This window comes from Onychostoma macrolepis, chromosome 18, assembly GCF_012432095.1.
Source record: "Onychostoma macrolepis isolate SWU-2019 chromosome 18, ASM1243209v1, whole genome shotgun sequence".
NCBI lineage: Eukaryota > Metazoa > Chordata > Actinopteri > Cypriniformes > Cyprinidae > Onychostoma > Onychostoma macrolepis.
This window is the reverse complement of record NC_081172.1, coordinates 24,518,389-24,543,347: the sequence shown is the minus strand read 5'-3', so window position 1 is coordinate 24,543,347 and position 24,959 is coordinate 24,518,389. Positions and strand designations below refer to the sequence as shown.

Sequence of the window (24,959 nt, the reverse complement as noted above, 5' to 3'; positions counted from 1 at the left end):
GAGGCCTTCTTCGGGCAAAAGACGTCACTGAAGAGGGTATAGCAGGTAGGTATTTCGACAGATTGTTTCTCCAAAGGGCTCTCGATGGTGGTGGAATTCACGTCTAAGATTGGCTTGATTGACGAGGAAAGCAATCCGGAAAGCACTGGTGGCCCCACTTCAGGACGTCTCCCGTGCGCCAGGCTATTTGGGGTTCATGCAGAGCGAACCAGGGCCTCCCGAGGACGATGTCCGTGGTGTCTTCCTCCAGAACCAGTAATTTGATGTCCTCTTCATGTAGGAGACCTACTCGTAGGCGTACGGGACCAACATTGTGTCTCATGTTATGACGGCTCAACGGTTTTCCGGTTACTGAGTGAACTTGGTAGATCTTGGGGTTGATACTTGTAGGGATCTTGAGCTGGCGGCAGAGGTTCCTCGATATAAAGTTCCCGGCAGACCCTGAGTCGAGGAGGGCATTGACTGGAACAGATAGGTTGGGTGCAATAAGCATTACTACCATAGAGAGAGGTTTCATATTTTGAAGTATGGGTTGAATTGCACTCACCAAGACCCGAGGAGGACGAATGGGGCATGTTGAGATCACATGCCCGCCTTTCCCACAATACAGGCATAAACCTCGAGTCAGACGCCTCTGCCGCTCAGCAAATGATAGTCTCATATTGTCCGTTACCATGGGTTCTGGGACTGGGAGTGTCAATAATGTAAAATGACAAGATTAAACAAGACGAGATTCATTTCATTATTGAATTCAATGATGCCATCGTCCAGCTCAGTTCAGTTTATAGTATCTGTGCAATCGAGTTGACGATATCGGCGGACAATAAGCGTCCCCAACTAAGCAAGCCAGAGGCGACAGCAGCAAGGAACCAAAACGTCATCGGTGACAGAATGGAGAAACCAAAAAAAACCTTGGGAGAAACCAGGCTCAGTCGGGGGGCCAGTTCTCCTCTGGCCAGACGAACCAGCAGTTCAATTCCAACTGCAGCAAAGTCAGATTGTGTAAAGGACTCATTTGGTTCCCTTGGTCTTGTCCTGATGGCTGTCTAGGTGATGAGGTCCTCACTGGGAATCTGTCTCTGGGGCTCATCTAGGTCTCCTGATCTCCGCTGACGTTCAGGGCTGTAGAGGTCATCTCTAGGTGCTGATCCACCATCTTATCTGGATACGGACTGGATCCGGGTGACTGCAGTGACCATCTGATCTGGATACAGACTGGATTGGGTGGCTATGGTGATCTCGGGAATAAGAAAGAAACAGACTAATATTAGCGTGGATGCCATTCTACTTACGATGTAACAAGTACATCGGGTGTTATGGGAAGTGTTCCCGGTTCTGGTTGACCTAATTAATGTAGCCTAACAATCCTTTAATGGATTTGAATATTCAAAGAATATTACTGTATTATGTGTAAGCCAGGTTAAAGAGATGGGTCTTTAATCTCAATTTAAACTGACAGAGTGTGTCTGCCTCCTGAATACTGTTAGGTAGATTGTTCCAGAGTTTTGGCGCTAAATAGGAAAAGGTTCTGCCGCCGGCAGTTGATTTTGATATTCTAGGTATTATCAAATGGCCAGAGTTTTGAGAACGTAGTGGACGCGGAGGACTATAATGCAATAAGATCTCTCTCAAGTACTGAGGAGCTAAACCATTCAGGGCTTTATAAGTAATTAACAAGATCGTAAAATCTATACAATGTTTAATAGGGAGCCAGTGCAGTGTTGACAGAACCTGGCTAATGTGGTCATACTTCCTGGTTCTAGTAAGAACTCTAGCTGCTGCATTTTGGACCATCTGGAGTTTGTTTATTAAGCGAGCAGAACAACCACCCAATAAAGCATTACAATAATCTAACCTTGAGGTCATAAATGCATGAATTAACATTTCTGCATTTGACTTTGAGAGCATAGGTCTCAATTTAGATATATTTTTAAGATTAAAAAATGCAGTTTTACAAATGCTAGAAATGTGGCTGTCAAAGGAAAGATTGCTATCAAATAGCACACCTACGTTCCTAACTGATGACGAAGAATCAACAGAGCAGCCATCAAGTGTTAGACAGTGTTCTAAGTTATTACATGTGGGGGTTTTAGGTCCGATAATTAACACCTCTGTTTTTTTTCAGAATTTAGCAGTAAGAAATTACTCGTCATCCAGTTTTTATATCAACTATGCATTCCGTTAGTTTCTCAATTTGGTGTGTTTCACCGGGCCGCGAAGAAATATAGATCTGAGTATCATCAACATAACAGTGAAAGCTAACATCGTGTTTCCTGATGATATTTCCTAAGGGTAACACGTAAAGCGTGAAAAGTAACGGCCCTAGTCCTGAGCCTTGAGGTACTCCATACTGCACTTGTGATCGATGATACCTCTTCATTCACTGCTACAAATTGATGGCGGTCAGATAAGTATGATTTGAGCCATGCTAATGCACTTTCACTAACGCCAACAAAGTTTTCTAGTCTATTCAAAAGAATGTTGTGGTCGATAGTGTCGAACGCAGCACTAAGATCCAGTAGTTCTAATAGAGATATACAACCATGATCAGATGATAAGAGCAGGTCATTTGTAACTCTAATGAGAGCAGTCTCAGTACTATTAAACGGTGTAAATCCTGACTGGAAAACCTCACAGATACCATTTTTCTCTAATAAGGAATATAATTGTGAGGATACTACCTTTTCTAGTATCTTTGACAGAAAAGGGAGATTTGATCTGTAATTAACTAGATCTTTGAGGTCAAGTTGTGGTTATTTAATGAGAGGCTTAATAACAGCCAATTTGAAGGTTTTGGGAACATATCCTAATGACAATGACGAATTAATAATAGCCAAAAGAGGATCTGATGCGATACTGCAGCTAACGGCTGCATGGTTACAATTTAATCTCTGATAGTATCGATCTTGGAAGTAAAATAGTTCATAAAGTCATTACTGCTGTGCTGTTGGGAAATGTCAACACCTGCTGATACTTTATTTTTTGTTAATTTAGTCACTGTATTGAATAAATACCTGGGGTTATGTTTGTTTTCTTATAAAAGAGACGAAAAGTAATCAGATCTAGCAGTTTTTAATGCTTTTCTGTAGGATAGGGTACTTTTCTGCCAAGCAATACGAAATACCTCTAGTTTTGTTTTCCTCAAAAAAAAAGTGTGCTCATTATACCACGGTGTTGGACTCTTTTCCTTAATCTTCCTTAAGCATAAAGGAGCAACCGTATCTAAAGTGCTAGAAAAGAGACAGTCCATAGTTTCTTTTATAGATTTTTATCTATAGTTTCTTTTTTCAAAATCAAGTTTTTCCTCTGCTGTTGGATATGCTGAGGAATTGAGATCAATCAGCAAGATTATTTACAAAGCAGTCTTTTGTGGTAGAAGTAATGGTTCTACCATACTTGTAGCAAGGAGTAGAATTTACAGTTTTAGCTACAGTATATGGAGTTTACACAAGACTAGATAATGATCTGAGATATCATCACTTTGCTGCAGAATTTCAATACCATTAACATCAATTCTATGTGACAATATTAAATCTAGAGTATGATTTCGACAATGAGTAGGTCCTGGGACATGTTGTCTAACCCCAATAAAGTTCAGAATGTCCATGAATGCTGATCCTAATGCATCTTTTTCATTATCAGCGTGGATATTAAAATCACCAACGATTAAGACTTTATCTGCAGCCAGCACTAACTCTGATAGAAAATCAGCAAATTCTTTAATAAAGTGTGTATGGTGCCCTGGTGGCCTGTATACAGTAGCCAGTACAAACATCACAGGAGATGTATCATTAACACTTGTTTCTCTAGATAATGTTATAGGAAGCACCATTACTTCAAAGGAGTTATACTTAAAGCCTGCCCTCTGAGAAATACTGAGAATATTGCTATAAATTATAGCAACACCTCCCCTTTTGCCTTTTGGATGTGGTTCATTTTTATGACAGTAATCTTGGGGGGTAGATACGTTTAAAATATGTAAAAAATGTATTCATCTGGTTTTAGCCAGGTTTCTGTCAAACAGAGCACATCTAGGTTATGATCAGTGATCATATCAGTGACTGCGTTTACATGCGCACGAATATTGCGATTATTTCCAATAATCAGAGTAAGGACTTAATCGCATTTTGATGTTTACATGTCAAGAGCAAAGCTCTTACTCCCGTTCACATACAATTTCCATTATTCTTATTATTCGCTAAGAATTGTGGTTATTTTTTTCACTGCCATTATTCACATACCCCACTGGACGGCACAAATGATGGACTCAGAAAGAGCAGTGTTACTGGTCGCTGTTTTAATCTATTTACGTCTAATGCATAATGATTTTGTATCGCTGTATTCCACGCTTTTTCTGCGTTTTTTGGTCCTGGTGGCCCACCACTATATATATATATATATATGTGTAATGTGATATACACTACCATTCAAAAGTTTTTGAACAGTAAGATTTTTCATTATTTTTTTTTAAAGAAGTCTCTTCTGCTAACCAAGTCTGAATACAGTAATATTGTGAAATATTTTTACTATTTAAAATAACTGTTTTCTATTTTAATATATTTTAAAATGTAATTTATTCCTGTGATCAAAGCGGTATTTTCAGCATCATTACTACAGTCTTCAGTGTCACATGATTCTTCAGAAATCATTCTAATATTCTGATTTGCTGCTCAAAATACATTTATTATTATGTTGAAAACAGCTGAGTATAATGTTTTTTCAGGTTTCTTTGATGAATAGAAAGTTCAGAAGAACAGCATTGATCTGAAATAGAAATCTTTTGTCTTTATCCTCATTTTTGATCAATTTAAAGCATCCTTGCTAAATAAAAGTATTCATTTCCATAATTTCTTTCCCAAAAAACAAAACAAAAATTATACTGACTCCAACCTTTTGAATGGTGTATTGTATAATGTTACAAAAGCTTTTTTATTTCAGATAAATGCTGATCTTTGGATCTTTCTATTCATCAAAGAATCCATTAATAATAATAAATATTTCTTGAGCAGCAATTCAGCATATTAGAATGATTTCTGAAGGATCATGTGACACTGAAGACTGGAGTAATGATGCTGAAAATTTATCTTTGATCACAGCAATAAATTACGTTTTAAAATATATTCAAATAGAAAGCAGTTATTTTAAATAGTAAAAATATTTCACAATATTACTGCTTTTGCTGTATTTTGGATAAAATAAATGCAGGCTTGGTGAGCAGAAGAGAATTCTTTAAAAAACATTCAAAATCTTACTGTTCAATAACTTTTGACTGGTAGTGTAGATATGTATCATTGCATCTAGTTGTTTTGGATAATAAAAAAACTTCAGGTCTGACAATATCGTGTCTTTTCGAATTTAAATCTAGATTTATTCGCATTGGCCCATGGAAACCTCTATGGACACACTTGACATGACTTGGCCAAAAAAATCGCGGTGGACGAATTTACGTTTAATTAAGAAGTGTTTGCGTATTCTGCACTAATGGCGCGCGCACACAGGATGCCTGCCTCCGTTGTGAGTCCCGATCAAGCACTTTACCGATTCAACTGCTCTCCTCTCCTCCTCCTGCTGGCTCTTTACGCCGTATCACTCACCGCAGAGCAAGCCTGTTCTTGATAAAGCTGCTGTGAAAACGTGGGAAAAGCCGACGACGAAGAAGTTGGGGTGAAGCGTTCTTTATATAGGCGGAGCAAAACACTTCATAGCTCCGTCTGTAGCGCATTGTGATTGGGTGGTTTACGCTGTCAATTCAGGAGACAAACCAATGGGCCACTGGCTGCTCGTGATGGTCCTTGGCAAAAAATAAAATAAATAAATTCTGTCGGCCCCTTCAGTGCGTCGGCCCACCGGGAAAATGCCCGGTATGCCAGATTACCAGTCCAGCCCTGCCTGTCACTGACATACATTGGTATCACTTCTGTGAGCCCATCACGGAATTTTTTCTGTGAGCCCATCACGGAATTTTAGGCTTGTTGTGTTTTCCTCAGAATGCGATGCTTTCTTCCCCTCCATCGTTTCTAATCTCCGTATTATTACGCACAACCTGATATTGCCAAGTGCAACGTGTTCCTGGGTCAACATATTTTGTTGACCCTGGAACAACATTTTAATCCAAAAATATAATCTTAACCATATTCCTACACCTAAACCTAACCTTACCCATGAGTAATCCCTAAAATCTGAGGAACTGATAGATGAATTACACTGATGTACAAGCACCAAACACTGATTATAATCCTAAACTTCACAAAAATTATAAACTGGTTCTTGAAATCTGATTGGTTAATCACAATGTTGTTCCAGGGTCAACAAAGTGTCACGGGTGGGAGGAACGAAGACTCAAGTGCTGGCACAAGGAATCTTCTTTATTTACAAATTATAAAATAAACAAAAACACAACTGAAACTACCCCGAAGGGGAAAAAGCCAGAATAAACACAACCACTGAAAACAAGACATACACGAGGCACAGGGCAGACATAAATCACAGGTATACCTGGCACAAAAGTGAGACGAACGCGAGCAGAACAGAAAACACAGGGAGCTTAAGAAGGGACAGCAATCAGGAACACAGCTGGGGCAAATCAAACAATAATGAGGTGAGTGGAGTTTGGGGAATTGAATCCGGGAGACAGTGACCTCTGGTGGTGAGAGGGAGCATCGTGGACCCGGATTCATGACAGGACCCCCCCTTTAAGGAATGGCTTCCAGACATTTCCAAGCACCCGACCAGGGGGATGGCCAGGCGGGAACGGAGCAGGGGAAGGGGAGGGATGGGGGGCCAGGTCCATGTGCTGGTGGGGGACCTGGGGACTGAGGCAGCGCCGGCGGGATGGGGTCCCAGGGCAGAACCAGCGGCCACCACAGCAGTGTGTGCGGAGCTGCCACCCTGAAACGGGCAATGGCTGGCTCCGCTGCTTCGGGAGCCTTGTGAACGGGCGCCGCCGCCTCGGGAGGATCATGAGCGGGCGCCGCCGCCTCGAGAGGAACGTGAGCGGACACCGCCGCCTCGGGAGCATTGTGAGTGGGCGCCGCCGCCTCGAGAGGAACGTGAGCGAACACCGCCGCTTCTGGAGAATTGGGAGCCCTGTGAGCGGACACCGCCGCCTCGAGAGGAACGTTGTGTGCGGACACCGCCGCCTCGGTAGGACCGCGAGCGGACACCGCCGCCTCGGGAACCTTGTGTGCGGACACCGCCGCCTCGGGAACCTTGTGTGCGGACACCGCCGCCTCGGGAACCGTGTGCGGACACCGCCGCCTCGGGAACCTTGTGTGCGGACACCGCCGCCTCGGGAACCCTGTGTGCGGACACCGCCGCCTCGGGAACCCTGTGTGCGGACACCGCCGCCTCGGGAACCCTGTGTGCGGACACCGCCGCCTCGGGAACCTTGTGTGCGGACACCGCCGCTTCGGGGATCCTGTGAGGATCGTGAGCGGCCACCGCCGCTTCGGGACGATCGTGAACGGTTACCGCCGTTTCGGGACGATCGCGAATGGCTACCGCCGCCTCGGGAACCCTGTATGCGGACACCACCACCTTGTGTGCGGGCACCGCTGCTTCGGGGTTCCTGTGAGGATCGTGAGCGGCCACCTCCGCTTCGGGACGATCGTGAACGGCTACCGCCGCCTTGGGAACCTTGTGTGCGGACACCGCCGCCTCGGGAACCCTGTGTGCGGACACCGCCGCCTCGGGAACCTTGTGTGCGGACACCGCCGCCTCGGGGATCCTGTGAGGATCGTGAGCGGCCACCGCTGCCTCGGGAACCTTGTGTGCGGACACCGCCGCCTCGGGAACCTTGTGTGCGGACACCACCGCCTCGGGACGATCGTGAGCGGACACCGCCGCCTCGGGAGGATCGTTCGCGAACACCGCCGCCTTGGGAGGATCGTGTGCGGACACCGCCGCTGACGATCGTGAGCGGGCACCGCGCCTCGAGAGGATCGTGAGCGGGCACCGCCGCCGGGAGCTTTGTGAGCGGGCACACCGCCTCAGGAGCTTTGTGGCGGGCACCGCCTCAGGAGCTTTGTGGCGGGCACCGCCGCCTCAAGAGGATCGTGGCGGGCACCTCGCCGGGAGTTTTGTGAGCGGGCACCGCCGCCTCGAGAGGATCGTGGCGGGCACCGCCGGGAGCTTTGTGAGCGGGCACCGCTGCCTCAGGAGCTTTGTGAGCGGGCACCGCCGCCTCAGGAGCTTTGTGAGCGGGCACCGCCGCCTCAGGAGCTTTGTGAGCGGGCACCGCCGCCTCGAGAGGATCGTGAGCGGGCACCGCCGCTTCAGGAGCTTTGTGTGCGGGCACCGCCGCTTCGGGACGATCGTGAGCGGGCACCGCCGCTTCGGGAACCTTGTGAGCGGGCGCGGGAGCCCTGTGAGCGGGTGCCGCCGCCTCGGGAACTTCGTGAGCGGGAACCGCCGCTCTCCTCACCGACATCAGCAGAGGATCCTCAACGCTGCGTCTCAGCCCGGGGCGCCCAAAGAAAAACCCCGAGATTTTGGAAGTGGCTGCCACGATCCGAGGAGGTTCTGGGGCAACAGCCCAGACTGGGAGGGGGGCACCCTCCCGCAGCTCCACCTCCTTCAAGTAGATGACGTGGTCGACCATCTCCCAACAGGACCACGTATCTAGCTCCCCCAGCTCCTCCCGGTTGACAGGCTCATCCAGGCCCGCTAAAAACAGGTGGATGAGGGTGCTCCCTCTAATCCCCAGCTCCTGGCCTACCTCGAAGAGGTCTTCGGCGTAACACCCAAAAGGGCGATTGTCTTGTGGGCAAGGATGCGGCCCACTGGCTGGGGCCTGGTTCCTCTGTCGACCAGGAGCTGGGTACAAGAAGATTCCCATTGCCGCTGAGTCTTCAAATGTGTCGCGTTCGTACTGTCACGGGTGGGAGGAACGAAGACTCAAGTGCTGGCAAAAGGAATCTTCTTTATTTACAAATTATAAAATAAACAAAAACACAACTGAAACTACCCCGAAGGGGAAAAAGCCAGAATAAACACAACCACTGAAAACAAGACATACACAAGGCACAGGGCAGACATAAATCACAGGCATACCTGGCACAAAAGTGAGACGAACGCGAGCAGAACAGAAAACACAGGGAGCTTAAGAAGGGACAGCAATCAGGAACACAGCTGGGGCAAATCAAACAATAATGAGGTGAGTGGAGTTTGGGGAATTGAATCCGGGAGACAGTGACCTCTGGTGGTGAGAGGGAGCATCGTGGACCCGGATTCATGACACAAAGATGTTGACCCAGGAACACGTTGCACTTGGCAATATCAGGTTTGGCGTATTATTACAGGTGCGTGTCACGTTATTCATATATGTCACAAGCGCATGCGCACTTTGGTCAGAGCGGCAATACTGCGATTAAGGTGTTTATGCCTGTATATTCCGATTAAAATCGGCGTACGCCACCTATTAATACGATTATGCTTGCTGCGATTATGAGCTTAATCACATTATTTAGATCGAAGTATTGCGTTTACATGAGGTAAAGCATAATCGCAATATCGCCAAAATCTCATTATAATCGCATTAAGAGGGTCCATGTAAACGCACTTATTTACAAAAAAGCACTTTTGTAGAAAGGGACCTGATATTCAGTAGGCCAAGCTTTATCAAAAATGTTTTATTTGTTGAACGTCAATTAAATTGTTACTCTTAAATTAGTTTGGACATTTTTTTTTGTATTTTCTAATTCAGGGAACAGGCTCTATGTGTCTCTATGTGTTGAAAATTAACTGACTTATCCAGAAAATTATCCTGACCTGGGCCCCAGTTAGTCAACTACGAACTCTAAGACTATGTGCCATATTTCTAGAGAGAAGAGCGGCACCACCCCAGGAGGGATGAACACCATCTCTTTTCAACAGGTCAGGCCTGCCCCAAAAACTCGTCCAATTGTCTATGAAACTTATGTTATTCTGCGGGCACCACTTAGACATCCAGCCATTGAGTTCGACAATCTGCTATGAATCTCATCACCACAGTAAGCAGGGAGCAGACCAGAGTATATTGCAGTGTCTGACATCATACTTGCAAGTTCACACACCTCTTTAACATTATTTTTAGTGATCTCCGACTGGCGAATTCGAACATCATTAGCGCAGACGTGAATAACAATCTTACTGAATTTACGTTTAGCATTAGCCAGAACATTTAAATTTGCCAAGATGTCAGGCGCTCTGGTTCCCGGTAAACATTGGACTATGGTGGCTGGTGTCTCTATTTTCACGTTCCGTACAATAGAATCGCCAATAACTAGAGCACTTTCATCAGGTTTCTCAGCGGGTGCATCACTGAGTGGGGAGAACCTGTTTGATGTTTTGATCGGAACGGAAGAGCTGTGGAACAGTCACCCAGTTGCCCTGCTGCCGAGGCGCTGAAACCAGAACTGAACAATGTACAGGACTCCCTGAGCTAGTCACATCCAAAGCAGTATCTACAGCCCTCACATTCTTACTATCCTCAACTAAAGATTGGATGCGTGTCTCTAGTTCTAAAATCTTCTCTGTCAGCCTAACTATTTCCCTGCATTTATCACATGTGAAACCCTCGTCGCCGACAGAGAGAGATAAACTGTATGCAAACAGTGTGGCAAACAGTGCAAAAAACAATAGCAGGAGAAGAAGCCATTACTCACCGTGATTGATGAATGATTCACTTTCCACTGTTGTTTGATGAACTTGCAAAAAACGGATTAGGTGGAGACAATATCCTTCCATGCCTCTCAAAATACCTCTAAAATTGTACTCTTCCACCTGTGCTCTGAGAAGCTTCTTGAGCTCACAAGTGTGGTTGTTATACCATGGAGCAGGGCATTTCTCTTAAAATTCCTTTAATCTGAAAGACGTGACACCATTTAAAGTGTACAAATAGCTTCTGGCACAGCATTCGTTTACAACATTCACAAATGAAAAGGGCACTTTACCATTAGCAACCAGTTATTCATCAGTTATTCTCTCCATTTCACATTTTGCAATACTGAACTGTTCAGTTTAAAGTGCTTTTTCAATAAATACCTGCATTTGGGTTCACCACCAAAACTCCCTCTCTCTTTCTGAGTCTGGTATATTCCTGACAGATGGATTGTGGGAGAGGGGGAAAGAAAAGGAAAGACCAAATACACAGATTCATCAGGTTGTTGCAGTTTTAATCACTGCCCTCTTTCTTATTGGGCCTGTGCGCCACAGAGGTCTGATGAATAAACAAAACTCCCACATTTTTAAACCAACCAGGATTGAACAAGAATAGATTGTGCACCATTTATTTCTGCTATTATTCTGTGTTTTATGAGTATTTATGTGTTTGACATGAGACAAATTTGTGTGTTTGATTGTGTGAGACATGAGAGACTCCTCAAAGAATAAGAGATTTGGATGATTCGTTTTATATAATTCTAAAGATAATGAGCACTCGTTGTGTCACTTAATTTTACCAGCACAGAATTCACTTGTTCCAGTGAAAGCTCAGGGGTCATGTTATGAAAAAGATTTCAAATGAAAATGCTAATTTGGGATGGACGGGAAAGTACTTGATTCACAAAGCATCTCAGAATGGTATAGGGCTGTTTTGGGAACAGGCAGTGTGCAGGTGTAGCTTATTATTTTATTTTATTTATTTATTTATTCATTAATCTTGACAGTTTCCCCTGCAGATTTTTGAAAAACCATTGACATTTTATAAGATTGAAAAAATAAATTATGTCATAATTTACTGACCCTCATGTTGTTCTAAACCATTATACATCCGTGAAACACAAAAAGGAGTTAATCTCCTTTTTTAATCTCCAGCAAACTGAAAATGAACTTAATAAAACTCTGTGTATAATACACATGTTTGATATGTTATCATTCAGCTTACAGAATTTCTTTCTTTCTTTCTTCAGTATATTTATTTGTCTTGTATATTTCTACATTGCTGTAAAAAAAAACAGGTTGGAGTGATTGTAAACATTTTTATTATTTTCTTGACTGGTCTTTGCTGTGTATTTTGATAATTCTGGCTTGTCAGACTTGACTAATCATTTCAGGATCTTGGCAGGATTGCGGCAGTATCACAGAGCAGCTCAAAATAGGCACTGAAATTTCCTGTATGTCTTGTTTGTTTGTTTTTTCCCCTCTAGAGCTGATATTGTCTTAGTTTCATCATGTTTCAGCTGATTAGATCTTTTGATATGCCAAAAGGAAAAATTAAAACAGTTAAAATTGTCATCATTTATTTCCCTTCATATGCTTCTAAACCTTTATGCCATTTTTGTCAGTGCAATGCAAAAGGAGATAATGTCAATGCTGATCTTCTGCATATGGTAGCCAGGGGCTGCCAAGGAACCAAAACAGTATAAACCATAATAAAAGTAGTTCATATGCTATAGTCCAAGTGTTCTGAAGCCATAGTTTTCTTTTTCCATCAGGTCTCAAATTATGCTTTTGCAATACGTTACAAGAACCGATGGTGCACCAAGTTTGTATCAACAACAGCAAAAATAGCTTTTGGAGCTTCATTGCCCTAATTCTTTGTATAAATGCATTGTATTATAAACAATAGCATGGACATTTTCCAACAAATGAAAGAAATTCAAATGGTTTGGGATGACTTAAGTAACAGATGAAAGATACCATTATTGTGTAAATAATGCCTTTATTTTTAATTTGAGCATCACACTTTAGTCTTAGATTTTGTCATATCTGTGCATCTGCTTCTTTGTTGCAGACTGAGCCAGAGATTATTGAAGAGACTGATGTTGACAGACTGGCGGGCCGCCATTATTTTGGCTGTGGTCGACAAATCAAAGGTCAATCTGAGACATCAACGCTGAGTTCCCAGCCTTCCATAGATGAGGTTCGTCAGCAGATGCATCTGCTGCTAGAAGAAGCCTTTAGTCTAGCTTCAGCTGGTCACTCCACTTCCAGCAGACACCATCACTCCCACCATCAGCATCCACCACTGGGTCCCTATGGCTTGGGTCCAGTCATCCCATACTCAGAGGTGGTGACCAGTGCACCGGGCACCACAAGTCAAGGGCAGGAAGGCCTACAGTGGGTGCCAGCCTATAGACCAGACCCTTACCAGTGCAGCCTGGCCAGACAGGTACAGTTATAGATCTGATCTATATATATATATATATATACAGGTGCTGGTCATATAATTAGAATATCATCAAAAAGTTATATAATCATATTATATTCATTCATTACACACAGACTGATATATTTCAAATGTTTATTTCTTTTAATTTTGATGATTAGAGCTTACAGCTCATGAAAGTCAAAAATCGGTATCTCAAAATATTAGAATATTACTTAAGACCAATACAAAGAAAGGATTTTTAGAAATCTTGGCCAACTGAAAAGTATGAAAATGAAAAGTATGAGCATGTACAGCACTCAATACTTAGTTGGGGCTCCTTTTGCCTGAATTACTGCAGCAATGCGGCGTGGCATGGAGTCGATCAGTCTGTGGCACTGCTCAGGTGTTATGAGAGCCCAGGTTGCTCTGATAGTGGCCTTCAGCTTATCTGCATTGTTGGGTCTGGTGTCTCTCATCTTCCTCTTGACAATACCCCATAGATTCTCTATGGGGTTCAGGTCAGGCGAGTTTGCTGGCCAATCAAGCACAGTAACACTATGGTCATTGAACCAGCTTTTGGTACCTTTGGCAGTGTGGGCAGGTGCCAAGTCCTGCTGGAAAATGAAATCAGCATCTCCATAAAGCTTGTCAACAGAAGGAAGCATGAAGTGCTCTAAAATTTCCTGGTAGATGGCTGCGTTGACTGTGGACATCAGAAAACACAGTGGACCAACACCAGCAGATGACATGGCAGCCCAAATCATCACTGACTGTGGAAACTTCACACTGGACTTCAAGCAACATGGCTTTTGTGCCTCTCCACTCTTCCTTCAGACTCTGGGACCTTGATTTCCAAATGAAATGTAAAATTTACTTTCATCTGAAAAGAGGACTTTGGACCACTGAGCAACAGTCCAGTTCTTTTTCTCCACAGCCCAGTTAAGATGCTTCTGACGTTGTCTCTGGTTCAGAAGTGGCTTGGTAGCCCTTTTCCTGAAGACGTCTGAGCGTGGTGACTCTTGATGCACTGACTCCAGCTTCAGTTCTCTCTTTGTGAAGCTCTCCCAAGTGTTTGAATCGGCTTTGCTTGACTGTATTCTCAAGCTTACGGTCATCCCTGTTGCTTGTGCACCTTTTCCTACCCAAATTCTTCCTTCCAGTCAACTTTGCATTTAATATGCTTTGATACAGCACTCTGTAAACAGCCACACCTTTCAGTAATGACCTTCTGTGACTTACCCTCTTTGTGGAGTGTGTCAATGTTCGTCTTCTGGATCATTGCCAAGTCAGCAGTCTTCCCCATTATTGTGGTTTCAAAGAACAAGAGATACCCAGAATTTATACTGTAGGGATGGTCATTTATTCAAACTCAAATACTGATTTTTGACTTTCATGAGCTGTAAGCTCTAATCATCAAAATTAAAAGAAATAAACATTTGAAATATATCAGTCTGTGTGTAATGAATGAATATAATATATAAGTTTCACTTTTTGAATGGAATTAGTGAAATAAATCAACTTTTTGATGATATTCTAATTATATGACCAGCACCTGTATATATATCGTCTCGGTTACATAGGTAACCCTCGTTCCCTGAAGGAGGGAACGGAGACGTACGTCGAATGTGACCGACTGAATGGGAAATATATATATATATATAGACATGTCAGAAATTATCTTTCTTGCTAAAAGTTTCTATATGCTAATATACAAATTCATCAAATAGGCATTCAGGTTCACTCAGATTCCTGAAATGGCTCTTGGGTCTCCTCCACCCCCGGTCCCACCAAGAACAGGCCCTCCTCCTGAGTCATCACTGCAACGGTCAGAACTTATCCACATTCTTTGCCTTTTTTTTATCTATAAGTGACCAGTGCATGAGTTTATTCAGCACTTATTAAATGAATATTTTCCCACAATTTACTATTGTTTCAAACCCAATTGACTTTCTGTCTTCCGTGGCACACAAGAGGATGTTCACAAGACAAATAAATGTGGATAAAGCTGTCAAAATTTAAAAATATCTATATATATATATATATATATATATATATATATATATATATATATATTTTAAAAAGACAGAAAAACTACAATTAAAATATTACATATGACCTCTGCTCTATATTCTACAGTCGTCTGATAGCTTGTCATCATTAAGTCATTATTTTTAAAAAAAGAAAGAAAAAAAAAGAAAACATGTCTGCTTAATATTATATCTGCCCAAGTTCTGTATTCATGTCAAGTATGGTGTCATTTGTTGTAATTGATCTGTTCCAAGTTAACAAAATTTTTGAAGATTTGGAAAATAAAGCTAATAACACACTCAATACTTTAAAGACTGACGTATTACATATCCAGAAAAGGTGCAGTTGCTGATATTTATATTGCCAAAAAGTAAGATTAAATTCTGATAGCTTGTAATGTAACACAGTGAGATCTTTATAACAGTACAGCAGACTATTTACATAAAATGCACGTAAATGTCATCTGTCACTCTATTCAATATCTCCCAATATTATGTCTTAGTAAGATGATACTTAAATGCTTAGTTTTTGACGAAAGCTTTGTAGGTTTTATTCATATTTGTTACATAATTGTTTTTAGAAAAACAATGTAAAAATGTATGGATAATTAAGTAATTTTTTTTTTATGGAAAATTAAGTTATTCTTACAAATCAGTAAAAATTTCTCTGTAAACTATCAATCAGACAACAGAGGGCATGCTGTAGATTGTGCACAACAGTTTTGAACATTTTAAAAATGTAGAGCCTTTAGAAATCTGAATATCAAATTATAATGCTTTAAAATGTATAGGGTTAATTGTACTTATTTTCCTTTTCGGAGCTTGACAGCATCAGTAGCCATTCAGTTCTATTGTAAGGAAAGGAACAGACAGGACATTATGCTCAGCATTTCTACAGGAAGTCAAATGAGTTTGGAACAACATGAAGGTAAATAATGAATTATTTTGGGTGAAATATTCCTTTAACAAGAGGCCAGGAATAATCAGGTAAATGTGTCATATTGAGGTTTATTTCAGTACTAAATTCAGAAATGCTGTATAAAATACTGTATAAAGACAGCAGATTGACTTCACTAGCAAATCAATACTGTCGCCTGGTGGTGAAAATATGTCAATGTATATTTGAATTTTTTTTCAGATCATCATCTGATCTTGGTCCTAAGGGTCATTGCTCTGAGTTGTCAGTGCCGAGTCAGCATGACAGCGCCCCCTACAAGCCAAAAGGCAGAGCACCACTCCCACCTGTCACTACTGAGCCCATTCCCAACCACTCAGGTTAGTGTGCATGATTGTAAGGGTTTATGTATGTCTGTGTACACTAGTTTGTGTCTGTGTTTTTTCTTTACAAATTATAGTGCATTAGTTATGCATTATTATTATTTTAAGTTAGGGAAGTGTAAAATCCTTTGATGCATAACTCATCCTGGACCATTGTTGGCACATGTAGGATACTTAAAACCGTGAACCGCGTTGAGGAGAGTTTGGCTGCTTCATTTTTAAGTGATCTTACAATAAAACTGGTAAAAATATCTTTGATATTTTCACTGACAAAAAGGACTTCAGAGATTTTTAATCTAAGTCTTATTTCTGATAATAGCATTTGGTGTGCGATATTGACCATAACATTATTTCTCAATATTTTCTGTGATTTGTTTTTTTGATGATGAAAATTAGACAATATTTTGCTAAATGTTTGTGTTTGTCCATTGGCTGTTTTAAGCCTGTAATTGACAACAGACTCCCAAAGCTTTTGATAACCATCATTTTGGTGCAGTGATCAGTTCACAGCAATGACAGAAATTAAGTTTTTGATTAAGGGATTGATGTTTGCCTGTCAGGATTGTGGACTGTTTTGTGTGTGTTTTGCTCCCCATGTGTTCCCTGTGACCCAGTTTCTCCCTCATGTTGATTGTTAATTTGATTCCAGGTGTCTCGTCTTCCTCCATGATTATCCTGTCTTTATAAGCCCTAGTCCTATCAGTTAGTGTTTGTTGGTCCTTGAATGTCTTCATGTGTTTCGTATTTGGATTATTAAAGACTCTCATTTCGTGAATTCCTCGTCTCCTCGTTCCTTGCTTTCTGTGATTGGTGACAGAAGGACCGACCAAAACTGTTACCTCCGTGTTTGTACCCTCCGTTTTGTTTCCTGTTTTTCTTTCCGTTGTGTTTCCATGGATCCCCTTCTCACCCTGGAATACCGCCTCCTCCTGCTAGAGCAGGGGGAGAGATCGCTCGAGGGCACCACTAGACTGTTTCTGGTCCTCGCAAGCCGTCGTCCAAGGTTGGCCCTTGAGCGAATTTCACCACCTTTTGTGGACACTGGCGAGAAACGGATCTCAGTACCCAGTGCCCAGCCCACCATCTCCCCGCTGCACGGAGCGCATGCCTGAGCCCACCGCTGACGGAGAGCCATCGCCTGCCGCGACCGACGAGCCATCACCGCATGGAGCGACAGAGCTAAGGATCGCAGCGGAGCCGGAGCTGCAAATGACGTCAGTCAAGGCCTCGGCCCGTTGAACAGTCGGCTCCATCATGGCTCCTAGCTCCCTCCTCTCCACCTTGGCCCGGCAGTCCACTAGCTCCACCGGACTCCCTCGTCCCTCCGGCTCCGCCTTGGTCTGGCGTCGACCATCCTGCACCTCGGGACTCCACTCCTCTGGCTTCGCCGCGTCCCTTCGTCCCTCCGGCTCCATCAGGCTCCTTCATCCCGTTGGCTCCTCCTCTCTCCTCTGTCGCTCCGGCTCCACCGTGGCCTCCCGGATACACGCCTCCACGTTGGTCTCCGGCACCATCTGCTCCACCTAGGACCTCCGGATCCTCCCTGTCGCCCTTGCTCTTCGGCTCTCCATCTCAGCCTCGGGCTCCTCCTCGACCTGCTCCGCCACCGTTGGTCGGGCCCCTGGAGTCGGCGGCCATTCCTCCTCCATGGCTCCTCCCTCCGTTGGCTCGACCGTGGGCCACCGTTATGGCTGTGGCCTGGGTCCAGCTGTGCTCCTCCTGCTCCTGGTCCCTCCTGTCTCTTCTCTGGCTCCTCTCTCCTTCGTCCCGGCCCCCTCCCGGGTGTCAGTCCTCCTCCTGAGCCACCTCCCAAGTTCCCACCTGCCCCTCCCCTTTGGATGTTTCTACGGTGCGAGGATGCACCTTCCGGGAGGGGGTGTAATGTCAGGATTGTGGACTGTTTTGTGTGTGTTTTGCTCCCCATGTGTTCCCTGTGACCCAGTTTCTCCTTCACGTTGATTGTTAATTTGATTCCAGGTGTGTCTCGTCTTCCTTCATGATTATCCTGTCTTTATAAGCCCCAGTCCTTTCAGTTAGTGTTTGTCGGTCCTTGAATGTCTTCATGTGCTCTGTTTCGTATTTGGATTATTAAAGACTCTAATTTCGTGAATTCCTCATCTCCTCGTTCCTTGCTTCCTGTGATTGGTGACACTGCCAACTTAAATTTATTCCCAAGGGCATTTTTACCTTTATAAATTCATTTTTCTTCTCACCATATTAGATTTTTGCATCATCTTTATATGTTTTTAAGTGATACATTCAGTTAGAATAATAAGACACTATAGGCTGTTACCAGTAAAACTAAATCAGTATTGACAAAATACAATTTTATTTTGAAAAATCCATGCTAATTCATTCAGGTATGAAACACCACAGTGTGTTGCTCAGAGTTTCACTGTGGCTTTATTTAGAACTATTTTCATTGGGAAAATAGAGTAAAAACAGATAATTGTGAGAATATTGTGTCTAAAATCTAACTCACAACTTCTTGTTTATTGAACTTTTGTATAAAATCAAGATCACATTTGCTATCTGATTGTTGAGAAAAAAGCATGCTTGCTCATGTGCTATTAACTATATGATTTAGAAATATAACAAAAAAACGTATTCAGGTGCATGCCTCCATGTATTGAATTTTGGGGGTATTGCATTCTACTAGGCTACATCACACAGTAAAACAATGCACTCTCAAGTTGTGCTTTACTTTTTTTGAAAAGTTAGTGACATTTGATAATTACAGTATTATCATAGACAATGCATACATTGCCCACCCCTACAAAACTTTCATCCTTTTTTGTCCCACAGGAAACCCCATGACAGCAGTGTATGCCATCCCAGCCACTCGTCCAGGATACACGGGATATTTCATCTCCACGCCACCCTCCTCCTACCACAGCCCATCCTGGATGTCTTATCCCCCTGAACCCGAGGATGTGCCTCCTCAGTGGGCCGAATCTGTAAGAATGCAGTTATCACACAGTCCTTTATCATGTGTCCAATTCTGCTTCACTAACTGGGTTGCATCCGAAGACCCCAATGTTATAGTGCATGCACCATTAATACAATTTAATGTGGCGTAAACCTCATGGACTGCAACCAAGGGAAGCAGAACTGGTCTGTCACATGTGCCTCTATACATTGTTCTGAACTTAGGGGGCATTCTGTCAGATCATGTGACCTGGCCTTGGGCACAAGACTCATCTTTTTGGATTGTCCTTCTTATCCCTGTTTGTGTGTGCCTGCATTCACACAGTGTCTTTTTGCAGAACCAGTGTCATTTAGAAACCATTTGCTGAACTGAATTTATCGCTGACGTTGAGTGGAAACAACAAATTCCCAGGGTAGATGAGCACATTTCTTCAAATGAACACTTTTCTTTCTTTTTCTTTCTTTCTTTCCTCTGTCACAAGCAGGGTTGTGTGCCATTCAGAATCGAATTGCGAATACCTTTATTTGAATTGAGGAAAAGAAACCAGATGAAAAATTGAAGTAGAATTAAAAAATAACGAAATGCAATAAAATGTATATATCCTATAGATATAACCATGTTCATATTCTGATATTGCATTTATACTACGATTTACAAAACATTCTCAAGAATACAATTCTTCATAACTGCTATTTTTTTTAGATTGTACAAAACTTTATTTTTTACTTTTATAACCTAGCAAGTAAATTCACATTTGCCACATACACCAAGCTAACACATTTCACTTCATTTAATTATGTTTTACTTAAACATGGGGATGATAGACAATCAGATAAGAATTAAGTGTCAAGTTTTATTAATTGATTGATTGATTACTTTTAGATTAGTCTTTATATAAAAAAGTGTTGCAGTCAATATCTCAGAAATATTAAATAAGGTCAATTACGTTTCATTTATATTTCTAAGATTTACACTTAGAACATTCTTACATATTTCTTAGAACTTGTGTTAAGAAATTTCTTAATTTTTTATCTCTACGATTTTCAATCAAAATGTAATTATATCTAATGAATTTCCTTTTTTATTTAATGTCTATCTATCTATCTATCTATCTCTCTCTCTCTCTCTCTCTCTCTCTATATATATATATATATATAATTATAATTTTTTTTTATATAAATGAATCTGAAAACAATTTGATGGGGATTTTGCATTGGGCATTTCACAGGTTTTGATGGCGGAGTCAAACATTAGATAGTTTTGTATTTAGTTCAAAGAAGTAAGTCTAATGATTTTTAGGGAAAATGCATTCCACATATCAGGGAATAAACAGGCATAAATAGTCAACATTAATGATTAAATTAATTATATTTTGTATTATATTTTGCAATAAGTTGAACTAATGTGTTGGTCTAATGAGTGTTGTGTGACTGTTGAATATCATTGAATGGCAATTTAGTACATAAATTATCTTGTGGGGTGGCCAATTAAATTCCAATTTACACTCAAAGAGGAGTCTTTTTCTAAAATTCTGAATTATGCCCAACCCTGGTGACAAGGTGACCCTTGTTCAAAATGTTTATGATTTCATAATTCATAATTTAATGAAAATGATCAAATCACACAATTCAAACTTGTTTGAATGGAGTGTCACTAATTTTACTTTGAAGTATATCCTTAAGCTTTTCGTTTTCCTTATCGTGAGTGTCGTCCTTGTGCATTTGTCTATTGGTTCCCTTTTTAACTGTAGAATTTGGTCAACTGCAGCACAGATCAAGACTCACTAAAAATAGCAATACACCCTAGCTGACTGGTTTTAGCACAGGCCTTGTTGAATGCTACCTGTTTTCTCTTTCAGATGCCCCTACCAGGCTACGCAGAGGCCTTTCCTCACCCTCATTATCCTCAGGGCAGCCCTCTCCTGTGGCACCACCGTCAGGCCGCTCAGGGTGGTCCGGACAATCCACCCTCCTCCTCCACTGCAGCGTCCCAGCAGAGTCTAGCAGAGCCCGGAGATTCGGTCAGCCCCGACACCCCCCTCAGTAGCCTTTCCACTTCAGCCCTAGTCAAAGCCATCCGTGATGAGGTGGCCAAACTGGCCAAGAAGCAAGCAGACATGTTTGAGTTCCAGGTGTAGAACTTTCCGGTGAATTCATGGACCAGCTGCAATGAGACTGAACATTCTGATAAATTTACAACTTCTGATTTCACAGGATTAAATCATATTTCACTGGATACTTCCCCCCTTTCAGTGAAACACCTGTCTGCTTTTAATACAGTTTTTGTGTGGTTCTTTTTGGCATTGTACTATAACATTAATATGTAATTAAACCTTTTCTTTATTGTAGTATAACATTAATGTGTATCTAAAGTTTTTTTTTATTTAATGGGACAATATGGAAATCTACAGTTTTCTCGTTTTAACTGTGTTGTATTTTATGAAACCTGGCAAGGTAATTAAAAGGATAGTCCACCTAAAATTTTAAATTCTGTCATTAATTACACACCCTCATGTTGTTTAAAACCCATAATGAAGCATGAATGAAGATATTTTTAATATTCTCTTTTGTCCATCCATTGAACAGCCAATCAACCAAAATTGTCAAGCTTCAAAAAGTTCATAAATACATAGTAAAAGAAACCCATATAATTTGAGTGGTATAATCCACGTTTTCTGAAGAAACGCTAAAGAGATTGCTTTATATTATGAACAGATTTGATTTATCAATGCACATTCACATAGCACACATGCACAAGCACATTTAAGCTTCTTCAAGAATTAATGAGGTTATTCACGAGTCAAGCAAGTACTGTACGTTTGACAAAAATGATGAGAGAATATAATTATCTTCATTTGTGTTCCAAACACAAGCAGAAGTCTTGGGTTTGGAATAATGTGAAGGTATACAAATGAAGACAGATTTTGTTTTTTGTTTTTTTGGACTATCTCTTTAAAGTAGAAACAAACCGAACAGTTTGAAACAACTAACAGTCATTTCCAAAGCTCAAGAAGGCAAGAAGGAACATGTTGTCACAACTGGGTGCAATTTATAATAAAATAAAATTTGTACCAATAAATTCACACATGATTTTGTGCCTGCAGTAGCTCTAAGATGTCAAAAATTTTAACTACTTATTTGTTAACTGAAGCTGATGCTACATGTTAGACACTTCAACATGTAGATATCCTTATGTAGGTATTAGTCAGGGTGAACTAGAACAGTTTAACACTACATCCTGTTGAGCAGTTTGTGCATCTATGCTGGCTACAGGACCTACCCAGAAACCTTAGTGGCACAACAGTCCTCACAGTCTTGTTTTCATTCATGTACAATTAAAAAAATGCCTTCTACCCTGACTAAGGCCCATGGCAGCAATCTTTTTAACTTTAAAGTGCTTAATTCATTTACATAGTCAACAGAAGGAATGTGTTATGCTTTATTAGCTTGAGATATAACTATATACCCTGTAAAATTGTTCTGTTAAAGGTGCTAATATAGGTGTACTGCTTCATCATTGGTGGAGTGAAATATAAAAGAGCTTTATGATGATCATGTGAATGAGTCACATTATTTTTATTTTATTTTATTTGAAGTAAACACATCTGTTTTGTATCCATATGCCAACAATTATTTACTTCAAAGCAACTTTTGATTAATTTATGAGTTAATTATGCATAGATCAAAATTCCACATAAATGATTTGACTGTAAGTCTGACATGCACTTTACTCAAGATTTTTTCTGCATACATGTTTGAAAAATTACCCAGAAGTTACTGATAATAACTGTAACATCTCAAAGATGATCCAGTATTTTCATTGCCAACTTGGCCCACATCATCTTCCCAAATAAAACTATTAACTTTAGCAATTAACTATTCATTAGCTTGAGCATGCTGTGTGTACCATGAAGTGGCTAATAAAAACAGGAGTGTTGATGGTTTTTGTGATTTTATTGTATGTAAATTGAGTTTTATAGAATGTATGTATAAACAGTTTGCCCTGAAGGGGCAACAGTAATGCATCATACTTGTATAACCTACAATTTAATAAGTATGTTTTTTTTTTTAAACCTATAATCCCTACATTCTCTCCCAAACGTTTCTTCAACTGAAAACATTTAAATGTTTAAAATGTGGTCCATTTTGTTACATATAATAATGTAATAACACTGTAATGTCTTATTATTATTCTTTTTTTTACATTTATTTATTTATTATTTTTAATAATTGTTCAGAGGCAGCTTGAACAAGTTTCTTAACATAGAGTTTACTTACATGACTTATACACACATATGTTCAAAGTGCTATATGAACAGTGAAAATGAACTTTGAAAGATGGCGATTGTAGTCAGTTGCAGGAAGTTGTTTTATTCCCAGTAACATTGGTGATCACACTCAAATCCTGTGCAAATGCCATAACTACTGTCAAAATGTTTTTTTTTTTTTTTTTTTAATATGTTTCAGTTTGTTGATATAAGTATTATAAAACCAATACATTGATGTTAATTTTCATTTTGAACCACATATCTAATAAAGCACTATCAAGAAGTGTGTTTGAGCCATTTTCGATGAGACATTTTGCAATAAAAGATAACAATGAACAGGTTTGTTGTTTATTGAACTTTTTAAACTCAATTTTATGTTGTTCCCTGTGACTCAGACAAAAAAAAAAAAAAAAGTGGTGGTTTGTGTTACAAAGTTTAGATTGAAATTTCAGACAATAATGTACTGGAACACTTATTTTGCACTTACAAATGTCTAAGTGTCATTGCATTGCATACAGTATATGGAAGGGAGCAGGAATTTGGCATCACATGTTTGGTTTTGTGAATGGTTATCCACTCGCATTCTGCCAATGTGAACTGAAAACAGTACTTTGGCTTCACTCCCTCTCCACATTTTCTATATTCATGATCCACATCTAGCACCTTCTCTTTCTTTTGTATATTCAACATCATGTACAAATTCCTGATTAGATATGTGCTCTCTTACAGTATATCTCATAAATTCATAATATAATTCCTTTGGGATAATCTTTGTCTCAGAGCCAACCAAACAACCAAACACTCTTTCCTTCATAACAGTGAGACATATTCCAAACATCACTCCCTTACAACCTTCCTTTCTTCTTTCTTCCCCACTCATCACCATTTCTGCTACTTTGATTTCTCCAGCACTAATCATTTTCTTTATTTTCTCCATCTGCACTTCTGTACTACAGCCTATAAGCAAGTTCTCGTCTCCCAAAACCTTTTGTTAGCTTTAGCAGATCAAATCTCTTCATCTACTTCCACAAAATGTACCACTACGTTAAACAGTTCTGCTTTTGGATCTACGTCTTCATCTCCTCTTTCCTCACTCTCTATTCCGTCCTGCAATGTTCCTTTTTTTGTTCTTTTATGTCTAATCGCCTTTGTGGATTCATTACCTCTTATCACATCCTCCCGCTCATTTTCCCTCCTTTCATCACTACAGTTCCCCTCTTGCTCCCTAAACTCCATGCTGATGCTGTCAAAATATGACTCGATCCTTGCCACCCTGTCAAATTTTGTTGGTTCAGCTGTCATTAAGTAGTAAAGAGTATTTCACTTGGATTTATACAGGCCGTCAAGCCAGTATTCCCTCACTCCATTCCTCAGTCAACTCACCAGTTA

General features: G+C 41.1%; 1 protein-coding gene across 6 annotated transcripts in view; it reads left to right on the top strand.

Annotated features, from left to right (window-relative positions):
• Window positions 1-23,906, top strand: part of kiaa1549lb (KIAA1549-like b) — an 87,377-nt gene extending 63,471 nt beyond the window's left edge. For 4 of the 6 annotated variants that reach the window (XM_058751947.1, XM_058751946.1, XM_058751951.1 and 1 more), the window contains 5 exons: window positions 12,713-13,090; window positions 14,797-14,894; window positions 16,235-16,371; window positions 19,180-19,331; window positions 21,162-23,906. In XM_058751947.1, the coding sequence (XP_058607930.1) occupies window positions 12,713-13,090; window positions 14,797-14,894; window positions 16,235-16,371; window positions 19,180-19,331; window positions 21,162-21,440 (1,044 nt within the window). In that variant the 3' untranslated portion in view covers window positions 21,441-23,906. Of the gene's footprint in view, window positions 1-12,712; window positions 13,091-14,796; window positions 14,895-15,917; window positions 16,025-16,234; window positions 16,372-19,179; window positions 19,332-19,640; window positions 19,716-21,161 lie in introns of those variants that run through there. The other 2 variants (XM_058751948.1, XM_058751950.1) reach the window with 2 other exon arrangements.
• Window positions 23,907-24,959: the final 1,053 nt, after the last annotated feature.